This window comes from Dermacentor albipictus, chromosome 7 (genome assembly GCF_038994185.2).
Source record: "Dermacentor albipictus isolate Rhodes 1998 colony chromosome 7, USDA_Dalb.pri_finalv2, whole genome shotgun sequence".
In the NCBI taxonomy this organism is placed as follows: domain Eukaryota; kingdom Metazoa; phylum Arthropoda; class Arachnida; order Ixodida; family Ixodidae; genus Dermacentor; species Dermacentor albipictus.
In genome coordinates this window covers 70,276,248-70,303,756 of record NC_091827.1, presented here as the reverse complement: position 1 = coordinate 70,303,756, position 27,509 = coordinate 70,276,248, and the positions used below count along the sequence as shown (strand labels likewise).

At 47.7% G+C, this 27,509-nt stretch overlaps 1 protein-coding gene across 1 annotated transcript in view; it reads right to left on the bottom strand.

The window, feature by feature from the left end:
- The window catches only part of LOC139048031 (uncharacterized), a 42,239-nt gene extending 15,513 nt beyond the window's left edge, over window positions 1-26,726 (bottom strand). The window contains exons 1-10 of the mRNA XM_070522383.1: window positions 26,618-26,726; window positions 19,807-19,906; window positions 17,233-17,325; window positions 16,848-16,868; window positions 15,821-15,836; window positions 13,629-13,729; window positions 11,140-11,402; window positions 7,864-8,116; window positions 3,782-4,001; window positions 376-529 (exon numbers count right to left, since the gene is read on the bottom strand). Of these exons, the coding sequence (XP_070378484.1) occupies window positions 376-529; window positions 3,782-4,001; window positions 7,864-8,116; window positions 11,140-11,402; window positions 13,629-13,729; window positions 15,821-15,836; window positions 16,848-16,868; window positions 17,233-17,325; window positions 19,807-19,843 (1,158 nt within the window). The 5' untranslated portion in view covers window positions 19,844-19,906; window positions 26,618-26,726. The remainder of the gene's footprint in view (window positions 1-375; window positions 530-3,781; window positions 4,002-7,863; window positions 8,117-11,139; window positions 11,403-13,628; window positions 13,730-15,820; window positions 15,837-16,847; window positions 16,869-17,232; window positions 17,326-19,806; window positions 19,907-26,617) is intronic.
- Between the last annotated feature and the right edge of the window lie 783 nt (window positions 26,727-27,509).

Sequence of the window (27,509 nt, the reverse complement as noted above, 5' to 3'; positions counted from 1 at the left end):
ATTTTGCTTCCCCCAAATCTTCTGGAATGTTTACCTTTCTGGGCTGACGCTAAATTTCTAAATGTAACTTGAGCATAAGTTTTTCGAAGTGTTTGTATTTTATCAAAAAAGAAAGAAAGGCCGACGAGATAGGCTAACAGCTTCGTAAATCACTGGAGTTAGAGCACGATTATCGGATAGTGTCGGTTGCCAGTCTGAGTTGCCACAACGAAATCCCACGCGTTAGTTTTTCTATATTCGAGCACTGTCAGAAATTCCATGCGTTGTTTTTCATGCATTCAAGTTATCGTGTTAACAACGGAGGCCACTGCTGGCTCATAAACGGATTGATGGTACCTTAGATAGCACGTGTGTGCGTGTTTTTGCTGTGCTCACCGTCACAGCAGCTCCGACAGTGGTCACAAGCGTAGGAAAGTAGCTCGCTAGAGAGAAAACGTTGAGGATGCCGCGGTGCCTGATATTATTGGCGGCCAGCTTCTCCAGTTCCAGCTTGACTCCACCGTCATCCAGCGACGCTGGATCGAGGTACCTGCGTGCGTGATGGATATATAGTGTCACTCGCGAATTAAGGGGCCTTTCCGAAAAGTGATGAGCACCGTTACTTCGATCGTCGGGTAGTATCAATAATAATATTTGGGGTTTTACGTGCCAAAACCACTTTCTGATTATGAGGCACGCTGTAGTGGAGGACTCCGGAAATTTTGACCACCTGGGGTTCTTTAACGTGCACCTAAATCTAAGCACACGGGTGTTTTCGCATTTCGCCCCCATCGAAATGCGGCCGCCGTGGCCGGGATTCGATCCCGCGACCTCGTGCTCAGCAGCCCAACACCATAGCCACTGAGCAACCACGGCGGGTATCGTCGGGTAGTGAAGGCCAAAATTTCAACTCATCGTTCTTCAGGGTAACACTTGCTACAATAAAGAAAGAGGGCCACGAAAGTATCGAACACTGTACGCCAGCTGAAAAGGCTTCATATGCATAATAGCAGCACTGTGTAATCGACGTAGCAAAGCATCGATGGGCAATAAAAAAAAAACATGGCTTGGCACTCGGAACATAGCACTCACTTTCGATAACATATATACGTGTGGTTCGCCTACAGGTGTGACAACATAGCTTCAAGCTCTCCAGACTTTGGATAATGTGGATTTCCTGCCTTCCCTGCTGGCGTCTCAGACTCAGCCAACTACGTATGCCTGCCTATTCCTTCCAGCAGGAATAAAAGCAACCGAGCATTGTTCGCGTGGAAGCATGATCAGACGAAAAAAAGACCAGGCCGGAAACTTTTTTTTTTAATTTCTGAATGCACCGTAGAAGCGCAGCTATTAAGGGCATTGCACACGTAATGCGAAGATGCGGGTTCAGATTGCACCTACAGCAAGGTGTTTCTTTCCTCCCCTTTTATTTCCCCCTTTAGTTTGTAGTTTGTGAATTCACTGTGTGCCTTCCTTGGTTTCCCTGTCTGTCGGCTATGTGATTACGACTAACAAAAAATCTCGCCCTTGAGTCCCCTTCTCGTTCACCGAAACAGCGGTAAACAGGTTGCTAGCGCGACATCATGGATTACACTGACCTTTTTTGTGCACTTTAGGCGTTCCAAAATAGTCAATGTTCCAAAAAGCCTACATGCTGAGTTTTTTGTACACCCCGACATGTGACAGAATGGTACTCTGCGCATCTAGAACAGAGAAGACGCTGTAACAATTTATGACGTCACATCTAACTGGTGCAGGAATTCCAGGGTGGTGTCACCTCTCGTATTGCGTTCTTGCATCCATTCTCGCTCATCGAGCCTCCTCTCTGTTAGCACTCAACTATTTCGGCGTTTGAGAACCGTTACATGTAATCTTGGTTAGCTTAAAGGGTCACTAAAGAGCAACGCTAAATCTGTTCACACTGGAAAGTTTTATTTCAAAACTTTTATTCGTTTGGTGGCAGAAGGGTGCATTAATATTAGAGAAAATAACTAAAGGGAAAACTTTCCTTTTTTTTCAATTTCGCGCAGAAACCTGGGCTCTTGCACGTCACCAAGGCGTTATGGACTTCGAAATATCTCTCGCAATTTGAGCCGCCTTAACGCAAGAACTTATCTTCTAAGCCTGCCGAATTTAATGTGTGGTATGTTTAAGATGCAATGGAGTCGTTCGTAACTTACTACAGGTATTTATTACATTTTTCAGCACATAAGACAGGTCTTTCACCTTGTAATGTTGTCAGAACTGTAGGACGGTATCAAGTAGAACAGAAATGAGGCTAATCACTGCCGTACAACAACCGTGCACCAACAAATTATAATAAAATATGAAGCCAGAAGGCTGCGCGAGGGTTAAAATGAGTAGTTTAGACAATCGACGCAGTGCCCATTTTTTCAATACTGTCCTCCTTGGTGCCTGCCTCACTCGGCCACAAATCAACCTTACAATGCCTGGTGTCCGGAAAATAGCAGACATGTCATCGCCGGATCTTAAACAGCTTACCTTACCCCTATTACACGAGAAGTACCAGAATTAAATCCGCACATAAATCCATGGCTCCGATCTGCCGAACAGCTCTAACGCAGCTGTCTTGCCTCCAGCAAAGCCACAACTATCAAGTTGGAAATTCCTCACTTGACAACGTCGACAGCCGCAGAACTCGCAGCGCTTCGTGTCACAATACACTTTATCAATGGCGAACCATTACACAAATACAGCCCTGCAATGTTTACGGTCAGCCTTACGGCGCCGTTCGCATTAACCGTTGGTATTCGAAATCACTGAGGTCATACACCACCTGACTGAGAAAGGACATGAAAACATTTTTCAGTTGCTACCAAATGTCCAAATGAACGTGGCGATCAAGCTGCTCGCTCAGCTCATGTAGAAGACAACCGCCCATCGATCCCGCTGTCTAGGACCGATACTACAAGGATGTTCCGCCTACTTGCAAGCCAATGCAGTACGACAGAGTGGAATTAACCACATTTTACGCATGCTCGTTTGTCCAACCTAGATCCAACCTAAAGCCTTGGACTTCCACCAAGAATGCCCCGCAGAGACGCCACCTTTTTGTGCAGGCTTTGGTTTCGCGTCGAGTTCACCGATTGCCTACGCTTTCCGCATAGGGCCGACACCGCAGCAGATGGCCATTGCGGCGACGCGGAAGCATTTCAGCATGTTCTTTGCCAGTGCGCGCAGTGCAGTGTGAGAAGATAATCGCTTTCTGCCGTGCTGAACGAGTTGGACGATCAGCCTCTGCCGGAAGAAAGAATTTTGCAACAGTGACGCGAACACGACTTCACATCGCATCAGAAAGCTGTGCAAGCGCGACTGCCTGTGCTTCATGAGACCGACCGGCACGAGTGAACGCCTCTGAGTGGAACGCTCTTTCTGTTACATGACTTTTTTTCTTTCCCTGCCACCTCTCTCTCTCTCTTTCTCTCTCTTTGTCCTCTTTCCAATCCCTGTATCCGCTACCCCAGTGCAGGGTAGTAAGCAGGAAACTCGCTACTGGATAATCACCCTGCCTTTCCTCTCTAGCGGGCTCTCTCTATTTCCGGTGCTCGATGGTTCAAGCGCTTTACTGGCGGCTTTCTTGAGACACGAGCCGCCAAATGACCATCTGGTGAGCCACTGGCATTCTTAGCACGAACACTTAGGGCCAGTGCAATTTGCGTGCCCCTTTTGCCGTTACCTCTGCCATGTTTCATCACACATTTTTCAAGACTAGTCTCCATAGTATCTTCTTCGCCTAAAACGTGCAGTTTTTCTTAAGTGGTGCTTTTTCTCCAAAACTCACCGTGCGTCGAAGGACACGCCACCGGGATAGCCGGAAAAGTCGTCCCCCCTGAGCGAGCGCACAAAGTCGTCTAAGCCTACGCCGGACTCGGAGGCTCGCAGCTTCCCTTCGCCGACGAGAACGTGCGTGAAGAACACGTAGCTGCACACGGTAGGCGATGGGTAAGCGGTGAACGCGAGTGCGCCGCCGCTCACGGTGCACACCAGGGGCGTCCGAGTCGCTGCACAGAGATGTAACTCGATTAAGAGCGCGGTAACTACAGACCCGTAATTGCAACCAGACGTGCACTGTATGAGTCTGTGCCATAGACACACTCGTAGTTGGAGCTGGGGTTGCTGAGTTGCTCGTTGCGGTTGTTTACTTTGCGCAACTTGGTGGCACGTAACCTCCATGGGAGATTGGCCGATACTAAAGTGGCTTACACAAAATTGGTTGAACAAGTTTAGAAAGTACTAAAACTGAATTGCTAGAAAAGGTGTGTTACTGAAAACTTAGGCTAATAGTAGACTGAGAAGAAGAAATACAACAATGAACATATTATACGGTCACTTCCGTAAGAATACAGTTGCAAAAATGAAATCTTTCGCAGCATTCCAAACGTTTGCGTGGCTGCGCCAAGCCGTGGAAGCTCCGAAGGAAAGCATGACGGGAACATTCCTGCTGAGCGGATGTTTGTCCTTGGTATCAATGGCCCATACCCAAGAGAAATGCACTGTAATTCTTGTCCCAATTTTAACGTGACAGCCTAAAAAGGCCCTGTCGCAGAAAATCCGGTGTCGGCGACCAGCGCCGGCGTCCCCGTGAGTGAAAATTCCCGTACATATTTAGGTACACCTTGCTATATGACATGCGGTATGTGCGAGGTATACTGCCCCACCATTCTACGACTAACTTTGCTTATACCTTGTTTTACATTCTTGACAAAGTTATTCCTCGGAATTTCGAGATTGACAAACAAATGTCACGAAAGAAAACACCGACAACGCATGCCATTTATTGGTTTATTGGTCTATCAGATCAATAAAGTATCCGGCCCGACACGCCAATTCTTACGCAATACACCTCACTGCCAATCACTCCCAATTCGACAGCGTCGATATAGAGAATCATTTTCCAAAAAATATTCCTCGCAAAAATAATGCATCTGCCATGGCCTTTACATTCTCAATATGTATAGTCATCCACAAGACAAACATCACCGCTTTGACTGCCTCTTTGTACAAGCTATTGCCGCTGCCACCCACCACCCCCTCCTAATTCTTGGCGACTTCAACGCAGCCAACTAGTTCTGGGGTCACTCCGTTTCTACTCCTAACGGCAAAGCCCTATGGATCCACATACAAGACCAGATACTCACATTACATAAGGACATCGATGAACCAACCAGGCTAAGCAACAGCGTAGCTAAGGACACCTCCCCCGATCTTACGCTTACACACAAAATCCAACACGTCACATGGCACAACTAACAAGTTAACCACGGTAGCGACCATTACATCATAACCATCACACTACAATTCAAAAACAAACCCTTGGCACCCAAACCCCTCTACCTTACCAATTGGGACAATTTTCGAGGGGCCCGCCAGATATCAGCTCCCACAAACATTCAAGACATCTCAGAATGGGTTCAGCGACTACACTCAGACGCCCGGACGCACACTACCACTCTGGCCCCCGAAACCGCTCTCACTACGGTTGATTCCAAGCTTCTACACATGTGAGAAGCCAAAAACTCTCTTCTCAAACGGTGGAAGAGGCAACGGTTCAACCGAAAACTAAGACTCAGAATTGCCAAATTAGACCTCCAGATCCAGGAGTACGCCACACAACTGGCCTGCCAGCAGTGGGGCCAGGTATGTGAAAGCATGCATGACAACCTCGATAACAAGCGCACATGGCAACTCTTGCGACACTTATTAGACCCTACCGCATCGCGCGCACACCACAACCACAGCATAAACAAACTGCTACATGCACACAAAAACAATCTCGACAGACTCTTCGACGACCTCCACCATAAACATCTTCCTCCCGCGCAGGAGTATGACATGCCAAAGTACTCTGGCGAACCCAACGAGATACTAGACGCCGCTATCACGGCAGCAGAGGCTCGCCATGCCCTCGCCACTCTGCGCACAATGCGAGCACCAGACCCCGACATTGTTAACAACAAAATACTCCGCAATCTAAACAATAACTCTGTCATAGCCATCACGGTGTACTTCAATCACTGCTTTGACACTGGCACCCTCCCTAGTTCGTGGGAAGATGCCAGGCTAATTTTTGTCGCAAAGCCAAACCAACCACTCAACACTTCTAATCCCAGGCCTATATCACTAACATTTTGTCTAGGTAAAACACTCGAACAGGTCATCCTCAACCAACCAAGTAAATACATGGAAGGCAACAATCTTTATCAATAAGAAATGGTAGGTTTTCGAAATTCTCTCTCATGCCAATATATCATGTTTCGAATCAAGCATGACATCATTACACTCAATAGCAGTCTAGATACGCAAGCAATTCTCAGTCTGGATCTCTATGGAGCCTTCAATAACGTTTCACATTCCGCCATCCTCGGAGAGCTTAAGCTAATTGGGGTTCGCGGAAAGACATATGACTACATATGTATCTTCTTAGCGAACCGTACCGCAGCTGTACACATAGGCACAGGGCAATCCTCTTCGCACGCTTTAGGCAGCTACGGCACACCCCAATGCCCAGTGCTGTCCGCTTTTCTTTTTAATCTTTCCATGATGCCGCTGGCGCTAGCATTGCGATCTATTCCTGATCTCAAGCTTTCATTCTACGCCGGCGACATCACTCTTTGGACGAGTGGTGGCTCTGATGGAGAGATTCAAGACACTCTACAGGCCGCAGGAGACGTCGTCGTGGCTCATGTCGGGGCTATGAATCTCAGATGTTCCCCTCAAAAATCTGAGCTACTTCTGCTGCCATCCCACCGGGGGGCCGAAAAACACATGTCTAATATATAGGTCATCCTAAACCACATCTCTGTTACCAGAGTGGACAGGCTCCGGATGCTCGGTTTACACATTCAAAGCCACCGACTCAACGCATATACTCTAAATACACTCCACGTCCCACAGTCGATCACACCCTGCGCCTTCTAGGGCGCGTCTCCAATAAACACGGCGGCCTAAAGGAGGCCGAACTTCTCCGCTTGATCGAGTTCTTTGTTATCAGTAAGATTACATTCGCCACACCATATCTACATTTTCTTAAGTCGGAATCAGATAAGATCGACACTCTTTTACGCAAAATGTGTAAATCCGCTCTGGGGGTCCCCATACGTACCTCCACTGAAAGGCTAATGCTTACTGGCACCTTCAACGCACTTCTTGAACTCACAGAAGCCCACCTCACATCCCAATATAGCAGATTTTCTAACACCGGAACAGGTCGACACATTCTACAAGCTCTTTCCATCACTCTGGCACCCATCATGAAGACTAAATACGCCATTCCACATGACATACACGAGAACCTCTGCGTCCCCCCACTTCCAAAAAACATGCACCTTGCGCACCACTAACAGCGCAGGAGGCAGCGAGTAAAGGCTCTCCAAAAACAATTCTCCACCTCAAAAGACGTTCTCTATATTGATGCCGCCGAACATGGGAACACAAATCATTTTGCAGTATCACTCATTAACTCTCACGGCCAGGTCGCTACAGCCGCCTCCATTCCTGGCTCTTCCTCGGAGGAGGCGGCCATAGCCTTGGCCCTCACAATCCCAAATTCCTCAGTTATCGCTAGCGGCTCCAAAGCAGCCATACATAACTTCAAAGCGGGCAGGGTCTCTAAGGCAGCCCTTTCTCTCCTCTTGGCCCATCCTTTCCATCAAACTGTGGCATTATTCTAGACTCCCGCGCATGCGGGCCTTGCTGGAAACGGGGCGGCTCATGCAAGTGCCCGAGGATTTACAGTCAAGGCTCAGACATCAGATGTGTCGGACCTCGCCACAGAGTAGGCGCCGTTTACAGCGTGCGGTCGGCTTATTACCTACGATGACATCTACCGATTAAACCGTTTAACCTGGTACAACATGTTCTCACTGGTTGTTGTGGTGGTCTTTGTGCTGGCGACTCTTCTGGTTCTGCCGGTATGGCGCCGAGGACGCGTCCTAGGCTCAACGGCGGGTGGAATGGTCTCCTCCTCGACCACCGGGAAACCAGGCGTGCGCCTCTTCGGTGGGAAAGCGGTAGGTCTGGTAGCCAAACCACCGGAAGTGGCCGTGATCGCTGACGTCGTTGTCTCCTTCGTTGGCCTCTTTCGTTTTGTCCGGACAATTGTGCTCGCTGTCTGAGACTGCAAGGTGTCGAGTAATTAGTATCCGATGCGTATAACACCAAATGTGGTTGTGTACGCGCAAATGGTCGTGTGTGGTGGTTGTGTGTGCGCAAATGGTCGAGGGCCCAGCACACATAACACTGCAAAGTGTAGCTCGCGTGATTAAGAAATTCAGAATGAATGACTAGCAATCATGAACTAATTTTCCTCTTGCCAGTGCCCTCCTATGCACTGCAGCTGGGGGACAGTATGCACGAACTCTTGCCACCTCGAACTAACGACGTGCTCAAATGTATGAAGCTGGTCTTATTGATTTTCCTTCAAAATGGCGAAGAACGTAAATAGCAAAATGCAATCCAAGATATACGCACAAAGGACACAAAAGACAAAGAAAATGCCATACACATGCGCTATTTACAGTGGTATGATATATATATATATATATATATATATATATATATATATATATATATATATATATATATATATATATATACCGCAGGGAACACGCTAAGCTCAGCGACTGCTGAAGGAAGCATGTCTCAATTTCTTTCTTGGCCGGTCTTCAATCAATACATCTAAACCTAGGTCTGTGGATAACTTTGAACATTGTGGGCTATTTATTCACCACTAGGTGCTGCAAAAGAGGATTGTCTCACAAGCACTGTGAGGCATGGAATCCTTTAGGCCTGCATAGAAGCTGCTCATAAGGGCTTTGGGCCTGCGTTTTCTTAACATTTGCTGCCAGCGTGGAACTGGGCTACTCTCCGGGACAGGCATTGAACGTGGTGTAGCCTCTTCCGCGTGGTGCACCGGAAGTAGCGGTTGGAGGTGGCATACCTGCAAGGCAAGAATTGTAGCGACAGAGGGAACCTTGTCGCGCTGTGAACGGCAGCAGCAGCGCTTACGCTCCATGGAACTCCAGGCGCAGCCGATGCAGACAAATGCGTCGTTAAGACACGTAACTGCAAGAAGTCACTGTCCATGCTGTTACTCAGTGCTTGCACAAATAGTAACTGCACGACAAACCTCCTTCATAGCTTGCACGCGTGGTAGCGTGGCAAACGGTTGGGCTTGTGGATGCACAACTAATTGATAAGAAAGCAGTGGCAACAACGGTTCACAAAGCTGCAGAATATGATGACAAAAGCTCTACCGCCGTGTTCATCCTCTTTGTGTCATCTATGTGTTCCCGCGAGACATCGATTCAGCGTCTTCAACGAGACTACACAGAGCACCACGAGCCCCGTTCAGGAGTTGTGGGAGTAGTCAGGTTCTGCCTTTCACAGGATGAGTTTCTACCATTGCGCAAGCTACCGGCAGCTTTCGCTGACATTAGAGAAAGCTAAATAAATGCCTCTAAAACATGCCCGCTTTGTGACACACTTTGTTGATGAAGCATAGTGTCGGGCGAGTTAAAGTTTGCGTTCGAGAAGTGAGCTATTGGTTCAGATTCTTAGTGTAACTTGAAGATATTTCGTCGCTTTCTTCGATGAACCAACAGGCAAGGCATCGCACTCCAGTTCATCGTAGGCCAGTAGCTGACGACCCAAGAACGAATGAATTCTGGAGTTTTATGAGCCCAAAAACCACGATTTCATTGTGGGTCACGCCGTAGTGGGGGACTGCGGACTAATTTTGACCATGAGCAGATCTTTAACGTGACGCCAATGCATGGGACACGGGCGTTCTTGCATTTGGCCCCCACCCAATGCGGCTGCCGCGGACGGGATTTGATCCCGCCACATCATGCGTAGGGTCGCAACACCGTTGCTGCTAAGCTACCACGGCGGGTTTTGCGGACAACGAGACATCGTGCTGGCAATAACTGCCGAAAGGGAGCAGAGCGTGCGTGGCATTTTCAGTCACAAGTGAAAGCGAGGAATACACTCAATACAACTGCCTCTCGTTTGCTACAGGTCCGTGGCCGCGGTTTCCCCATAAAGCGTAGCAAGCTGCTACGTCTGCATTGTAAGCGAGAAGTATACATATGAAATACTCAGGACACTTCAGCTACATGCTGGGCACTATATTTCTCAGTTACAGCTTTAAAAAAATATTTATTTGCTGCTCGTACTACAAATGAGTATTCATTAATTTCTGTGTAATAAAATGTGCGTGCGAGTAGATCCACCCGCAGTAAAAATGTAAGCATACCCGGAGGGCCACATAAGGAACGCAGGTATAGAGCAAAAACAGTATTGAGTTCCATCTTGTATTGCATGTTGCGCAGGCAGACGACGAAGGCTAGCAACGCAATCGATATGTACATACAAAATGACCAGAAGGGAACGTGCAGCCCGTGCAGATCATTGCCACCTACTGACTCAAGGTGCCTTTTGTACCGCGCAATCCTGCACGCTTTATTGAATACTGCAGCACTTTCACGATATTCCAAAAAAAAAAATACAACGGGAAAGTCCCAATGGGCGCGGTCAATTCGATGCCTTAAATATTCACATTATTTAACTTTGCCTTTACATTCAACTAGTGCACGTGATAGCACGTTAAGGAACCCCAGCTGGGGACGATTATTCCGGAGAACGCATCCGCAACGGCGTCTGACATTTCACAACTCCAGTGTTGCCCACACATCCTGACGATGGCAGTTTGCATTTCTCGTTGAAAACTTACGGATGGTTTCTTTCTAGTTCTTTTTTTCAGGCTCCCAGCAACGTTTAACAGAATAAAAAGTATCCCACGTGCTGTTTTAGCGCAGTCCTTACAAAGAAAAAGTGGCACCGCTGATTGGCAGGAACGCGAATGGGCGTGCCGTGGTTTACCGTGTTCCCCCTGACCCGCCGCGGTTGCTCAGTGGCTATGGCGTTGGGCTGCTGAGCACGAGGTCGCGGGATCGAATCCCGGCCACGGCGGCCGCATTTCGATGGGGGCGAAATGCGAAAACACCCGTGTGCTTAGATTTAGGTGCACGTTAAAGAACCCCAGGTGGTCAAAATTTCCGGAGTCCTCCACTACGGCGTGCCTCATAATCAGAAAGTGGTTTTGGCACGTAAAACCCCAAATATTATTATTATTATTACCGTGTTCCCCCGCTGCGTGGAGGACGTCGCTCCATGGCCTCCCGGTCTGTTGCGACACGGCAGCTCCGGCGTGGTCGGCTCGTCTTCCATCTCGTCGCACCAGGGGTCTGTGCCGGGCTTCTTCGAGCGCTTCGTAGTTTTCGCTGGACGGCGCGTCCTCTGGCCTGGGGTCGTGTGGAAGAAATCCTGAGCGGGAGTCGCGTTCGGGCAGTGCCTGCCACCCTGACCGGGGCCCCCTACCAGCGCCCCAGATTTGGCCCCGCCTGCAAGAAATGGAGGCGCGACAATTGTTATTGGCATGCGCGAAAAGGAATGTCCAATTGCGAAGCTCCATATAGGTAAGCTCAGTTTGTGGAGTAAATAAAAATAAATGTACAAAAAAAAATCCTGGCCCGTATAATCCTCTGCAGTTTTCGACATTTAGTTACTCAGATATCCCTCAGCGGTCTGCAATGTCGTTCAGGTCCACGATTTATTGCGTGTTCGTGATTTGGTAATAACTCCAAAGTGGCATGGACTGAATAATAACAACAAAATCCCTGTGAAATGGCTAAACAATTCGCTTATAATACGAGTAACTACTGATAATTCTTGATATTTAGTGGTGCTCACTAACAGACACTCATTCAGTAAAGCAATGATTTCAGCTAGTTTCGATTCGGTTAGGTTGCGTAAAACCGCGCATAAAGCGAGAGGGAGAGCTATACATTTCGCACTCTTTTCGGGTGGGAGTAATTCTCATTCCACGACGCCTATAAAAAGTACAAAAAAATTTATCCGCTTAAACAGAGTACTGCAGGAAGACAAGAAATCACACCTAGAAGGATAAGTGAAAAGGCCCCAGGCACGTTCTGAAGGAAGTCCGGGTTAAAAAATGTGTGCTGTCCATAACGCCATTTTTGAATAGCTGCTGCATGAGGCGATCTACAGTGCTTTTTTTTTTCACATAGAAGTGACTTGGCGCAAGAAGCTGTAGAAATACCGCGAATAAGTCCAGGAATCTTTTTACCAAAAGGCCAAAATTTCGTGTCGTACTTCATGTGTAACTTTGATCTTTTAAGTAACTCCAATATCTTTGAATACATGCTAGTTGTAAAAAAATACCGGAAGCAAAGAGTACTCGCTAAACCCTCATCAATCGTATCAACGAGTTTTTTTAAAAAAATTAGCTAAAATAAGAAATATCAACTTCAAGATCCAATCCTCAACTCACCATTTAAAAAATCAAGGCTCGCTGAATCTCAGTTGCACTTCCCATCAAACATACGCTGCTGAGTCAAACTTGAGGGCCGTAATTCGTGCGGATGCTTTTCGCCGACAACAACTTAAGCGTACATTGCGATTGGCTATGCCAGCTAACATATACAGGCCTAAGGGAGGAGCACACTTACCACCAGCGTTATTTTCACGTCCGATCATTTTCGAGCGCATTGACGAGTTTACGTCACCAGCAGTGCTACTGGCGCCGTCTGGCGCTACTCAGTTACACCAGACCATTCACAACGATTGTGGCGATGACAGGCCATGGGATACTGAGTTGCTGGTGTAAAAGATTCGGTAAACGTATATATTCATGAGTGCACATTAACCTTGCTTTGACGAAGGCATCGCGAAATGAAAAGAAAAGTGCTTCTGATAATTTGCGCTTGATCAAACTGCCACAAGAGGTCGCGTGGGGCAGGATGCCCGAATGTCGCCAAACGGCAGGATGCCTCATGCTCAAGCTGCGATGGCGTGGAGAACACTGGAGCATCTTCTACGTCACTGCCCGGCCTTCGGGACCGAGAGGGAGGCTCTGCGCCTCCTACCGCCGATGTGGCTTGCCATCCACCACCCTGCAGTGCCTACTCTTCCCCAATGCTCCCAGTTCCATCACCAGGCGTGCATTTTCGGCATTGATGGAATTTTGTGAAGCAACACACCTCAGAGCGCGGCTGTAGGCCCCGCAAACGCTTAGCTACATTGTCGGCTTTTCTTTTTTTGCTATTCCGGTTTCTCTCTCCTTTTTACTTCCCGTCACTATCTCCATCTTTTTCTCCCCACACCCCTTTCCCCGTCCAGTGCTGTTGAGTTGTCCTCCTGTGAGAGACAGTAACGGCACTGCATTTATCTCTTCCATTTCTCTTTTAAAAATCACTTCACACAGCTAAGAGTGACGTTCGGCGTTACGTTACGCAAAGCCACCTGAAAGTGATGGATCGCGAATACGACCGCAGGAATCATTAAAATTGAGCCCGCCCGGAAACTGGACCGAAATTATGCCATGTGAATTGATGACACACGAATATAATGTTTATTTAATGGGAAGACATCACAATTGCACATAAATTTGTTAACCTATTTCCACTAGCACTTTACCGTTATCGATTCGACTTTAACACTCGGCTTTGATTAACGGTGAGACAGGTAACTTCGTTGGCAACATGTGTTTGAGTTGCTGGTAACGCTGCTTGCCCGTGGCGAAGCGAGCGTGCACCAAGTTCACTCACCACCGCCTGTGACGAGCAGGAGAATGATGATCGCCACCAGCATTGTGATAACGAGGATTGCGCTCACCGGCCCAATGTAGCTGGGATGCTCGCTGGCCTCCCTGAGTGTGTGAGGAGTGGAAAAAGGTTTTGACTGTTCAGTACGCTGCTGCACACGACACAAACCTCTAGACTGCCTGAATGCGGTAGTGCGAGCACACGCTTCAAGATTTTATATATATATATATATATATATATATATATATATATATATATATATATATATATATATATATATATATATATATATATATATATAATGCGAAGGTTGTGGGTTCGGTCCCCACCTGCGGCAAGTTGTTTTTTCATCCCCTTTAATTTCCATTAGTTTATCGTTTCTTTATTTCATTTAATAAGCTCAAGTAATTTCCCCTATGTTGGCCTTGGTGTCAGTGTTTGTTGGCTTCTTATGATATGAGTAATAAACGTCGGGCCCCTCGGTTAATCCCCTTTCTTCTCGATATATATATATATATATATAATGGTGAAATGTAAGTAAAGTGCAGCCCCTCGCCTTCAATAAAAACTGGAGAAGCACGTTTAGCTTGAGACACGGACACGTTACACGTTATTTACGACATATGAGACATTAAAGTCCATGGGACACGCAGGACGAGTGCTCACCCGTGTAGGCGGTTAATAGTTACACGCGAATGGTCAGAATTGTTGCCGAGGTCTGATCAAGAATTGCTTCAGTGAGTGAAACCAAATAGGCTTCAGTAGCGCGCAACCGCACAAACAGGCCTCTCCGATTCGCGGCGAAACTCTCTTGGCTCGAGACACGATGAATGAGGCATCCTTCAAGAACGCTGTCTGAAGGGAGCCGTGGGTGCAGATGTAAAAGTAAACACAACCCTTAATTCCACATGATCTCTTTAGATTAGATTATGGGGTTTTACGTGCCAAAACCACTTTCTGATTATGAGGCACGCCGTATTGAAGGACTCCGGAAATTTCGACCACCTGGGGTTCTTTAACGTGCACCTAAATCTAAGTACACGGGTGTTTTCGCATTTCGCCCCCATCGAAATGCAGCCGCCGTGGCCGGGATTCGATCCCGCGACCTCGTGCTCAGCAGCCTAACACCATAGCCACTGAGCAACCCCGGCGGGCCACATGATCTCTACAAATCACAGTTGCATCCCTTATGAGTGTAACTGCCATATGTCACACTTAATTAGTTGCCTGCGCCCTCTAATTAACCAGCTCTTCGATAGCAGTCCGAGAGTCCCAGTGTACGAACTATAGCAGTTTGGAGATTTTCTTTTCAGATGTCACAGGGTGACTTGAAGGGCTTAAACCAAACTGATAAACCGCGGATGCTTTCACCTGCCATTTGAATAATTCTTTAAGGCAGTTAAATTTACTGACAGTTTTGTTTTTCTTTTCTGGAACGCATTTTTGACGGTGCTCCCGGCTGTTACATTATTAACACGATATCCTCCCCTGCTATATTTGTGCAGCTGCCGCAGAATATCTAAGCCAGAATTAAACGAGAACTTCTTCCCCCTCTCCCTCAAGTCACGGGCGCCGTAAGTGCAAGCCAAATAAATTCATTGCAATAACTGCGCAAGCGGTGTACGTCAGCAGCGATAAACGGCATGAAGGACACATATGAATAATTGATGTACTAAATCGCAGCCAGCAGCACTGAGAACGAAACGATTAGCAGAAGAAAAGCGTCGAAGGGGGAGGGAGAGGCATGCTTGCACAAGAAGCTTGGAATGACTGGAAGTTGGAAAGTTTGGTAGGCATTCATGATACGGAAATACAGGCGGGCAAAAACAGGGACAGCAGATGAGCGAGAAGGACAACACAAAAGCCGTTTCTGCTTACCTTCCTTCTCGTGCCGGTTTGGTTCGTATTTGCGTGCCTACCTTTCCCTACGATGACTTGCGCAAGTTTTGGCATGCAAGGCTCCTACATTTCTGCCCCTGCGAACCGGCTAGTCTGACTGCATTCAGTGCATACAAGTTACCCTTTATGTGGCCTTTCTTCTTCTTTCATTTTTTTTTTGCAAGCCAGTTGTGGCTCCCCAACCATGCCACACCGAGCACTGTAAAATTCTTGGTCACAGTACTACGAGTCCACATTTGATAAAGCCGGCGAATTAACACGCGCGCGTAATATGACAATGCTGTACATGTGCTTACTCTCTACGAAGTGACTCTGAAAAGGAATGAAAAAGAAAGTTATTTGTTGAGGAAATTATTTTACCTTGAAGCGATTCTGGTCTATTCTGAAAGAACAGAGTTGTGCCAGTTTTCTTGAAAGAGCACGTCGAACCTCCATGCTATAGACCGCACTCTTAGAGACGCGTTCCATGCATTTTGAGATGTACAAGACAAAGAAAAATGGTATCGATGAATGCGCCTTCCCATAGGTAGAACGTTGTCACATACTGCGCTTTCACCCACTGAACTTCAGCAATCTTACAATGTAGCTTGTTAATGAGCGTCGTGTACTAAAATGTGCCCTATTTTCTGGTATGCGGTGCGCAAACAGGATGTCGCAGAAATTTAAGTGCAGCGTTCTTTACTGGAGACTGCCATACATTCTGAAACACACCCGCCGTACAAGCAAGTGCTGGTGAACACTGAGTGAAATCACGGAGCTGGTAGCCTATGCTTGTGGCGGCAGATTGCTTTTCAGTGAATGCTTGCATTGCATCTTAGGTTAGCGAAGAATCAACGTTTAGTTACGCAAACTTTTCGTGCAGAGAAAGGGCTGCGATGTTTGAAAACAGCGGCAAACTTGTGACGTCACACTGACATCATCTGCACGGCTTTTTTATGAGGGACGTTTTGAAAAGAAAAAAATTCGCCCATCATTCGCTTCTCAATTTGTCAACGTTCACACGCCAAAGAATGCAGACAGTGTTCCTATTTCGAAGCCTTTACGAACTTTCAAGTTCTGAGAAGAGCAATCATTTTGTGAAGAAGTTACCAAACTAAGGCGTAAGCCTGTGAAGTAGGGAAAATTTTCGTATGCTGAGCATTATGTACACAACTGTATATTCTCAGCCGTTCTGAAACTATGCAGTGCTTTTGTCTGGCCAAGACACACAGATCTATTTTTTAGTTAAAATGTTTAGCAAAAAAGAACGTATTGGGGTCTTCATTCATGTCAACATTTTTTTCGAAATGCACTGATAATGTAGAAATTGTCAATTGAACTTACTGCTGAAATCACTCCTCGCAGCTGAAAAAAGGGTGCGTTCGGTAGGTCTCATTAGTGGAATCATTATTTCACAAAATCGTCGGAAGATGCCACTTGGCGACGTCAGTAGATGGCATGCATTATTGCTAAACTTCTGTATCCACTAATGATGATACTTTCAATAAATCACCTCAAGTCTCACTTGGACCAAACTGATGAACGGTAGCGAATACAAACTGTGTCCGAATACGCAAAAAATAGTCCTAATTCTTGGTCTTTTCCCGAACTTGATGTAAAAATATTTGGCAGTTAAAATTTTTTCATGAAGCAGGCACAAGAAACGTAAACAATCACCGTAAGGTACTTTCTAATGAGGAGGTTTCAGGACTACAGAAGGCCAGCTTACCGACGTCGGCATCAGACGATCCTTCCAAGGAACTGAGGGAAGTCCCCGATTGAGTGGATCTCGTAGCGAGCGCGGACGTTGCAGATCCCTGAGCTATAAAAGATAGAGAAAGAAAGTGTTGCCTTTGTTTTTGCAACTCCTGAACACCAAAAATAAAAATAAAAGAATACTCCAACCTTCGAGGCTTATCTAATCCCTGAATAATATTCGTTGTCCTTGTTGCGCACATACCGCGTTCAATGCTGACAATGACAGCCGTATTCAGATGGGGACAGAATGCTAAAACGCCTACGTACCATCCATTCGGTGTGTGTTAAAAAACCCCAGGTGGTCAATTTTAAGCTGGAGCTCGCACTACGGCATGCCCCTTCTCATATCGTGATTTCTGTACGTAAAACCCCAGGGGCGCTATAACATAAAGCTATTCCAAACTTTTCTATTCCAGTTCTGCAATCAGCCCCCCGCGATTGGTCAAAAACTTGCTTGGACCACGCCTACTTCACCTGTCACTCACGCGATGTCACGCAGATCGCGATAGCTTCCCATCTGATATGACGTGTTCACACTGATTATGCATGATTGGACCGAACAAAAGTGGTTATTTTTATTCGACGCCTTTTCGCCATTAGCCGTCGGCTATTGGTCAATAGCTGCAGAGCTGCACGCACTTCAGCTGCCCGTCACGCGAAGTCACAAAACCGCGAAAGCTCTCCGCGTTAAAGATGCATTAATATGTCGAACAAGACTCAATTTTTCTCTGAATAGCCGCAGCTGCCCCGTTCCGAAAGGAATAAAAGATGGCCGCCGCCTATCGCTCGGCCACTCGCTACGAGCACCTGCCGAAGAGCATGGGTTTATTTGCGTACAATAAAACTTTGCGTGGCCCTGTAACGTTTTCGACCACTTTCGGCACGTTTACAACGTCGTTCTGACAACTCTTTTTTGCTGAGGATCCATTTCAGCAGCATTCTTAACCTTCGGTGGCATGCCGCCGCGATTTTAGACCAGCTACCACCGCAAGCTAAGTAAGGGAAAGCGGGGCAATCGCAGACGCCGGCACCACCCCCTCCTTCCGGTTATCTATTTTCGGTGCAGTGGCTCGGCCCCATAGAATCTCTCTCCACTTGAGTGTGCTCCCCGCCTCTTGCCAGCCAGTTATTTAAGACAAGGTGCTCAGTGTAGGCAATGTTATTCGTTTTTAAGGGAAACAAAAGTGACCTCCTCTAAACGAGAAGACCGTTTGATTGGTCTGTTTAGACAACCCTGCGGGTCACCACCCATGCATTCGTTGGAAGTTACGCAAATCTGACGTCAAGAGATTGCAATGAAACATATTCGAATAGTTTCACGTTATAGGACCCCAGGATTGTTCTTATTTGTGTGTATGCACTGTGAGAAAAAATGATTGCACAATTTGGGGCTTGTCTTTCCTCCAAACGATATTTATCACCTATCAGCCCTGCGCTTATCCAATACTTTCAGGTCCCCAACGGTGTGCGCCTATCAGCGAGGCGTATAGCGTTCCTGACTGGAACCAACCGGCCGCGCAGCGCTGAAGACAACGCGCATGATGCAGATGACGAATGTTGTTTGGAGCAGCAGCGATAATCTCCGAAGATTACAAACGTCTTCAAGAGTGTAAGACGCGATTGGGCATCTACGAAACCCAAAGCCCATTGTAAACACTCAAGGAACAAAGCGCGCGTTGCAGGCTGCTTTCTTTCTGCTTCTTTTTTTTTGGAAGAAACTGCCTTTCTGCAATCAGACTAAATTTGTGTAGGTTTGTCGATCTCCGCGAAGGAGTGAGTGGGTGTTTACATTGTGGAGCCGAGTGTACGCAGGGAATCGGGGAGTAGGAAAACTGGAAAAGGAGGTTAAAGAAACACTTCCTATTGAGAAACGAGTTCCCGGCATTTCCTTTGTCCTTTAAGGTGTGGCCCAAAGTACTAGGGTCTCTTTGTACAAGAACAAGAATATGGTGCGTGTAGCAAGACATTCAGGGTGAAATCAAATGGTTATTTCGAGAGTGGCCCGATTTAGTTCTAAGCGTAGAGGCAGAACAATCAACCCACGCAAGGATACGATGCATTTCCACTTACTGCCATACTTGTTTTAACTATATTATGGAATATATAGCTTCATAAATTCAATCCTTTCTGAACATCGGTATAACACGTGTCGATTTGTGCGGTTCCAGTCATTTTCCTTATTACTGTGGGTATCCCTGTCTTCAACCTTATTTTTTCTTCTTTTATCCTGTTTTGGACGATTGTGTAGCCGATAAAAGGCTTTACCTGGAGAGCTGTTATTGAGAAATGCCTACACAGAGGATATGTGTTGCAGAACAAGCCTTCTATGGATGTAAGTATGGAATGCTACGTTGTATTTAAAGGAGGAGTTGGATAGGAAGGCAAGTAGTCGGGCCATTTATACTTTATATCGTTATTTTTTATATACGACAAGTCGCTTCACACGTCGAATAAATATCTCATCATTCGTTGCGGGCCTCTTTCGAAAGCTCAGCGCTCCAGTCCACCGCGATTCGTCGCTTCCTTCTTTCCCCTGGCAACTCACTCGACTGGCTCCGGGTATAAGTGCTGATGGGGGTCATGGTGTCCCGGATGGAGGTTCGGGCCGTGTGCAGTCCTAGCAGTCTGGCAGGGGCGAGCTGGAGCTGCGGAAGTAGATCATTGCGAATTGCAGCAAAGTACGAGCTTAACTGAACGTGTATCGTACTTTAACAGCGCTTGTCGGTGCGCGTTCGCGCAAGAAATTATTGAATAATTGATTGTTTCGTTGATTGGTTGATTGATTGCTTGCTTGTATAATTTATTTACTCATTGACCTTACCGTCCCAAGGCAGCGTTGGGACTATCAGAGGTGCGACGCCGTAGTGGAGGAATGCGATTTAATGTTGACCACGTGGGCTTCGTTAACGTGCACCAAATGTCTAAGTGATTCGCTACCGTGGCCAAGCGGGCGTGGCACTGTGCTGCTTTGTACGAGGTCGCGGATTTGGTCCACGGCGACGGCAGCTGTATGAGCGAGAAATGCAAAACATTAGAGAGTTTTAGTTTAGGGAACGCAAGCGGCTCGCGTACGCAAGAACTAGGGCGACAGCATTGCGCATGCGCAGACGGTTCGGCGCGTGCGCAGTACCGTCGCCCCTATTTCTTGCGTACGCAAGCCGCTGGCGTCCCGTAAACTAAACTCTCTATTTACGCTGTAGGGTTGGCGGGAGCGCGCGTACGGGTCGTTTGACACCGAGAGGGAGAGAGAGAACTGATGGCACTAACGCATAGACGAGAAAACCATGGCCAGGCGGCGCTACTGCCCCTCCTGACAGCGCCCCAATGTGGAAACGCCAAGCAGCGCGGTCGCGTCGTGGCGCAGTCTCCGCTTTGTTTACATTGTGCCGTCCGCGCTTTTCTTCGCTGCTCGTTCTCACGGCGCTCCGTTTTCGACGGCGGCAGATCGCCTGCTTGCGCAACAGTGATGCAAAGATTGCTGTGCGGTTTCAAGAAGGTTGCCGACGCCGACAGCTTTTTTTCGTGGCAGCAACCTCACGATAGGGGAGCGTCTGCTTCCGAACGTGTACGGCGTTGAACAAATTGTGGACGGTGATGTGAGAATGAAAGCCAAGTGCGTCTCACAGGTGTCCGACAAGATCGTAGACGACGTCGAGTTAGAGGTACGCACCATGTTCAGAAATTTAGCCACTTTTATTTCAATTACAACATAAGTCACACTGGCAGCAGGAACTTCTGTTGTCATACTACTCGATCACTGCAGATCCATTGGGCTGCTTCTTGACGGTTCCGTCACTTCACAAAGGCATGTTCTGGAGTCTGTTTCACACGTGTCTTGCTGCTGCTCAAGAGCTGCGTCGCTGCAGTACGAAAGCACATGTTTCGGTGGTGCTGACTGCTGAGAAGACTGTTGTGATTGTCATTGGTCTGTTTGGCGCCGCTTCCATCTGCATCGCATATAAATGAAACAGTATGTGTGCCTATTTGTTGTGGGGATTAAATTACTCCCAATAATATGTTTGCAAAGGTAACGTTCCTGTGATTGTGTGCATATATTATTCTACAAGAGTAGTACCACTACAAGTTATAATACTTGCACACTTAGATACTTAGAAAGCATGGGCAAACAACAAGCATAACGCGTACGTCTCGAGCGGCTGCTTTCCGATCTGCCGCTTCCCGACGCACGCGACGACCGCGGCTTGCATTAAATACGGTCTGCTACTACACAAAAGTAGCGCGCGGCTCCTTTCGTTACCTGCACAACTAGTAATTTAAGTTGCAACGTTTGGAAAAGGGAAATAAATATCTTGAGCTCGTCCATGCCGATCGCGAGGGAAGGCACAGTGCAATCAAATAAATTCGGGGGTTCTAAGTGCCAAAGCTGTGCCAAAACCACAGAATCATTATGAGGCCCGCTGTAATGGGGAGTCTCAGGAATAATTTTAACCTCTGGGGGTTCTTTAACGTGCACAAAAATCAAAGCACACGAAGGGTGTTCTTGCATTTTGCCCCTTTCGAAAAGCGGCCGCCGCGGCTGGGAATCGAGCACGCGTCGTAGAGCTTAGCGGCGCAACACGCATGCATTTACCGCTAACAAATGGCGGATGCCACCACAATTCATCAACGCGACACGACTAAACAAACGGCCGTGCACTAAAAACAGGCATATGACTATTCCTCTTTCAAGATATTACACGCGAATGCGAAAGTATGAGACTTACTTGACTCGGCCGCGCACTGCAGTTATCCATGCTTGTCGTCTGTTCTTCTCGTACCACTTCCCAGGAAATCTGCAGAACTTCACGGGCCGCGTAGGACCTTTCGTGTTTTCGAGGCTGCTGTGGCAACCGACAACACATCAGTATTGCGTGCCACCTTTCCTGGCTGATGAGGTCGCACTCCGCATCGCAAAAACCACGCGCACGAGCGCTCCCGCCCTTCAGAACACGGGCGCGCGCCAGCGCAGCGACGACCCTCGAAACGTCCATCGGTCCGCTAGGGGAGCATTCGGCGCTGGTGCCGCGCGGGCAAACTTTAGGTTGCCTCGTCTATACGCTGCAACTGCAAGCTTCGAACATTAAAACCCCTCTATTCTGGAGAGTAGCGCCATTCTTAGCAGGGCCACTCTTTGCCGCCACACCCTCACCCGCACCGCTATCGTCTGCTCTTTCCTCCTCGCTGTCGCCGCGCCGGGGCTTCCCGCGCGCCGATTGGCTGCAGTGCACGAAAGTGTCGTGTCAGCTGACCCACACGCCAAGGAGATGTGACGATACTTGTTTTCGCTATTTTATGCGAAGCATATTACGAGGGCTCAACCCAGCTCCTCAGGCGCGGCGGTGACCATGAAATCACGTGACACCGTGACGTCACGACAGAGGAGAAGTGGCTTTGGCTCAACTCTTGCAAGACGGGCTGGGTGGGAATCGAACCAGGGTCTCCGGAGTGTGGGACGGAGACGCTACCACTGAGCCACGAGTACAACGCTTCAAAGCGGTACAAAAGCGCCTCTAGTGAATGCGGTGTTGCCTTAGAAACGCGCTGTTTCTAAGGCGTGCGTCTCTTGCTCAGGCGCACATTTCGTTGCCGCGCCGAACGCTGCTTTGCTCGACGCTCACCGCGTCCAATGCGGGGCGCGTAGTCGCTGCCCTGTAGCCCATTGTCTTACACCCCTTGGCGGGTCGACGGGAACGCTGTCGCGTTCCACTCTTGAAGGCGAAGAAGTAATGCATGAGTTGTTTCTTCGTCTAGCCGAACCAAATATAGCCAAGCAACAGCAGTTCACCAGGCTAAACAGTGGTTCAACAACTAAAATAAAGGCTAGTATGCTTCGCATCCTGGGCTTAACCTTACCTAAGCCACAGCCATTTTTTTTTACTTTTTTTTTCCTTGCGCCATTCGCGGGCCACGTGTGGATCGCGCTGCCTAGGCGCACGTGCGTTTTTCAAGTATTGCAAGCGAGCTTCGCTTGCCGGAAGAATGTCTGGAAGCTATGCTTTTCAGTGGAGCAGCAGGCCGGAAAAAGGACTAGCACTGTTTTGCAATCTCTGGAAGTAGACGAGACTGCGGGCGTCAAACATAATGGCTTCACATCATCGGAAGGAAAAAACTCGCACCATCGAAACACGCCGTTCTTTGGGAGGCAAGTATTGTACTTCTAATAGTTGCAGGCAAAGTTGCGCGAAGATTTTCATAATTTTTTGCAAGCCAGACTCTTAAGTACCGTACTTCTCTTACTATTTGTATGCCACCTTGCACGAACACTTTTATCATTTTTGGCAAGCTAGACTCTTTGTTAAATTCATCACTATGCAACACTGCCAACTTAGCGTGGGTAAGACATGTCGCTAACTATTTTTTTTCTCTTGATATGTTCTCTTGATGCTACAGTGTTTTCTTTTTTCGCGTTCACATTATCGGTGAGCCAGATATCCTTTAGAATGTTGCGCCTGCGCCTCAGCCTTCGCCTAAATAACTATGCGGCTTATTTTCTTTCATATCTTTTCTGTATAGCATTTCGAAAGCCATGGAAGTATGACACGTTTCGCTATTTGTATGTTTAGCTGTGTCCCTATGCGGCAAAAATATGTTTTCCATACAAGCATTTTTTTTTAAGGCAGGAAGGCATGAATCTCACTATGATGTTAAACACTAGATGACGAACGTCTTTTGACAAGTGTACGATAAAAACAGCTCCAGACGTGCGGCGTTTTTATGGGACGATGTAATGAAATAGAAATACGCGGTGTGTTTCCTGCCTAAAATATACTCAGAAAAGGCTAACGCGTTTCAGCTCCGTTTCGCGGACGATCACTTCAAGCCGAAGATATTGCGAACTTATGGGAAGAAAAAATTTTAAGCCGAACGCCATTTTATTTTATTCGCGGCTTGCCACAGAATACGAGCTACGCGCATTGCATTCGGCCCCATAGTTGTGGAGAAATGTACGTGGTGCATGCTGTTGGTTTATTGTGAAGCGATGACGTAAGCGAAGTTCAAGTGCACGCATTGTTTCCTATATTGAGTTTTCACGCAGGCCCAGAATACGTCTAGCGCAGTGGCATTAGTTCAAGGGCCCTAGGTGTCCTCGATAACGGTTGATCTACTGTAAAAACTAAAAAAAAACATGTATATTCTTGCTTAATTCTCTTTTGTATTTTTTTAAAGCCGCGCGTATGAAACGAATGCATGAATTGTCTGCACAGCTTAAATTTAGCGAATAACGTATTCCGCCGAGTCGTGGTTGTCCAAAGCGGCGCGAAAATGAAAACCAAGCCGCTGAACGATATCCATTCTTTAGAGCGCTTCTGCTTGTTTATCTCCGAGTCTGTTTTCGAAAATATTCGTCAGGACGACCTATCGGAAGTTCACCATAGTCTTATCAGTGTCATTATGCAAGCGAATTCCAGAATAACGCTTCCAACGAGGAAAACAACAAACACGCGCCTTTATTCTTCCGCGGCGCCCGACGGGCGCTGGCCCGAATAGCGTGCCGTGCGCAACGCGTCGGCCCGTGGGAGAGTGAAATCTGAGGATAATTGAGGAGGAAAGCGCGCTCGAGGAGGAGAGTAGAGAGTTTTAGCCCAGCGGGTTTACGGCCAGCGGAGCGGAGCGGTCTCCACCGTTGCGCCAGCGGAGCGGCTCGCGAAAAAAGAATTTTAGCCCAGCGGATCACCCGCTTGAGCGGGGTAAAGAGCGGGGCGCTCTGCTGCCCCACCTAGTGGTTCGAATAGGAGTTACTGAGAAATGGAATTGAATTACGCTTGCTTTTATTATGCAAGAAATGTTGAATAAAGATATATTACATGTTCTCAGTGCATTATTTGTTAATAATGTACTGAGTACTAATGTACGGGTCAGCGCGGCAGTCGCCGTCTTCGATGCAGAACTGCCGGCGTTCATGTTCGCGGCTGCCGTCTTGCATTTCCCATACACGCCCGCGCGCCCTTACGCACGCTCGCGCGCTGCGTATACGCTCCGCTGGGGAGTGCTTTCCAGCGGGCGTAAACGCTGCTCCGTAAAACCGCTGGCCGCCTCAGCCTGGTGCGCATGCGCAGTCGCGTCTCCGCTCGCCCGCTCCGCTCCGCTGGCCGTAAACCCGCTGGGCTAAAACTCTCTAGTGTCACTACTTTCCGGAATACATGGGTTTTCTTGGGCATCTGCTCCATCAAGCTGGCGGGAGACGGCCATCAAGCTTACGTCCCGTTCATCAAACAATTAAGGCGCAATAAGAGTATTTTGTACCACTATCGGCCAAACAGGATGAAGAGGTCGTGGCATGGGAGGGCGTCTTTCACTGGGCCAAGTTGACGTCAGTCTCGCAGCTTATCTCATGGAGCAGAGTGGTAGATGTTGAAAAACAAAAAGACAAGGACCGCATTCCGCATAAAGCACCATCATCATTAGGTCCCTGTCCCTTTAAAAACGATGATGCGCGGTAGGAGGCCGTGGGTCTCGGGTAGTGAGGGAAAAACAAAAAAAATTGTGTCCCACAATTTAGCTGTGCACAGTGTCGCCAGAAATAGGTGCTTCTACAGGCTGTTGCGCTACGCGTGGCATCACGGCACGTGAGAAACTGAAAAAAAGAAGCTCTATAACCCTTAATTAAATAAAAAACAAACGCCTATTGATGCTACGCTTATTCAGCATTGGTACGGCCAATAACTATGGCGCGTGTAGTATCGGAATGCGCACAGAAACCGTTTATCTTGTCGCAACATTTTCTGGTTTTCCGATGGAATGGGGAACTCTGTGTCATCGTGTTGGGGTACTTTGCTACAGGAACAAGTGTAGCAAGTCACTTATAAGGGAAGGTTTTTTATGCGAAGCATATTACTAGAGCTCAACCCAGCTCCTCAGGCGCGGCGGTGTCGCCTTCAATACCACGTGACACCGTGACGTCACGATAGAGGAGAAACGGGGCTCCAACTCGCGCCGTCGCTCGCGGCGTCGCGGCGGTATATAAGCAGCTGCGCTTGCCTCTGCTAGACACTCACGAGGTGAGATGCCTCCTGGAGACAGAGCTGCTCGTTGGAATGAGAAGCGAAGGTTGCGGCGTGCTACAGAGACTGTTTCTAGGTGGCTTTGCTACGGCGCAGCGACTACGCGCTCCGCATCGGACGCGGTGAGCGTCGAGCAACGCAGCGTTCGGCGCGACAACGAAATGTGCGCCTGAGCAAGCGCCGCACGCCTGAGCCGACGCCGACGACACGGGCTTTTCTGCGACACGAGCTCCTTAACGCTGTCGCGTTAAAATAAAGGCTAGTATGCTTCGCATCCTGGGCTTAACCTTAGCTCAGCCACAGCCAGTTTTTTTTTGACGTGGGGCGTACTTTTTTTTTTAGGAGCGCACTTACTTGACAAAGCTGTTTGGTCGAGCAGGTCACGCAACGGAAGTCACCGGAACTGCGCTTGTGTGAAGCACTCGAAACCACCGACGCGTTCGAATTAACCTGATGGCGATGACGATGCTGTTTGCAACATGACGCTTATTACACGTGCGTGATCACAGCCTCACGTGTAAAAAAAAAAAGTTGCAGTACAACAAGCTCGCAAAAAAGTACTGTGTTTATGGTAGTTTACCACGAACGTTGTCTTTTTTTTTGACATTTTACACAGATTTACTTTTTATTTTCCACTTACAGTCAGTCTGAGCAAAGGCCTTAGGCAGCAGTGGGGAATACATTGTATTCAAAAGGTGCATTCTATACAAGGAAACTTCGCAGGGATCGAATACCGGCCGCGGCGGCCGCATTTCGATGGGGGCGAAGTGATAAAAACACTCGTGTACAGTGCATTGGGTGCAAGTTAAGCAACTCCAGGTGGTCAAAATTTATCCGGAATGCCCCGCAACTACGGCGCGGCTCATAATAAGCTCAAGGTTTTCACACATAATACGCCCAGGCTTTAATGTTAATCTCAAACTCTACTGTCAAGCCGCGAACACAATATGAACACGTGGTAGATGGTGGCCATGAAAATCTAATAATATATATGGTCGCATGTGGTCCACACAACACCGACGACTCGGTACATGCTGAAGACATGGGGTGTCTGTGGAACATTGGACATGCATGTGTTATGGGGACGCCCAAACAGAGAGAAAAAAACTTTCAGTAACTTCTTTGTCATTAATTTCCAACCAATTGGAGTGATCACCAATTCGTTGCTGCATCTTGCAAGCATACGATAGCTAAAGCCATAGATGAGTATGACATGAATAAATTCACTTATCTGCGTAATGTAAAA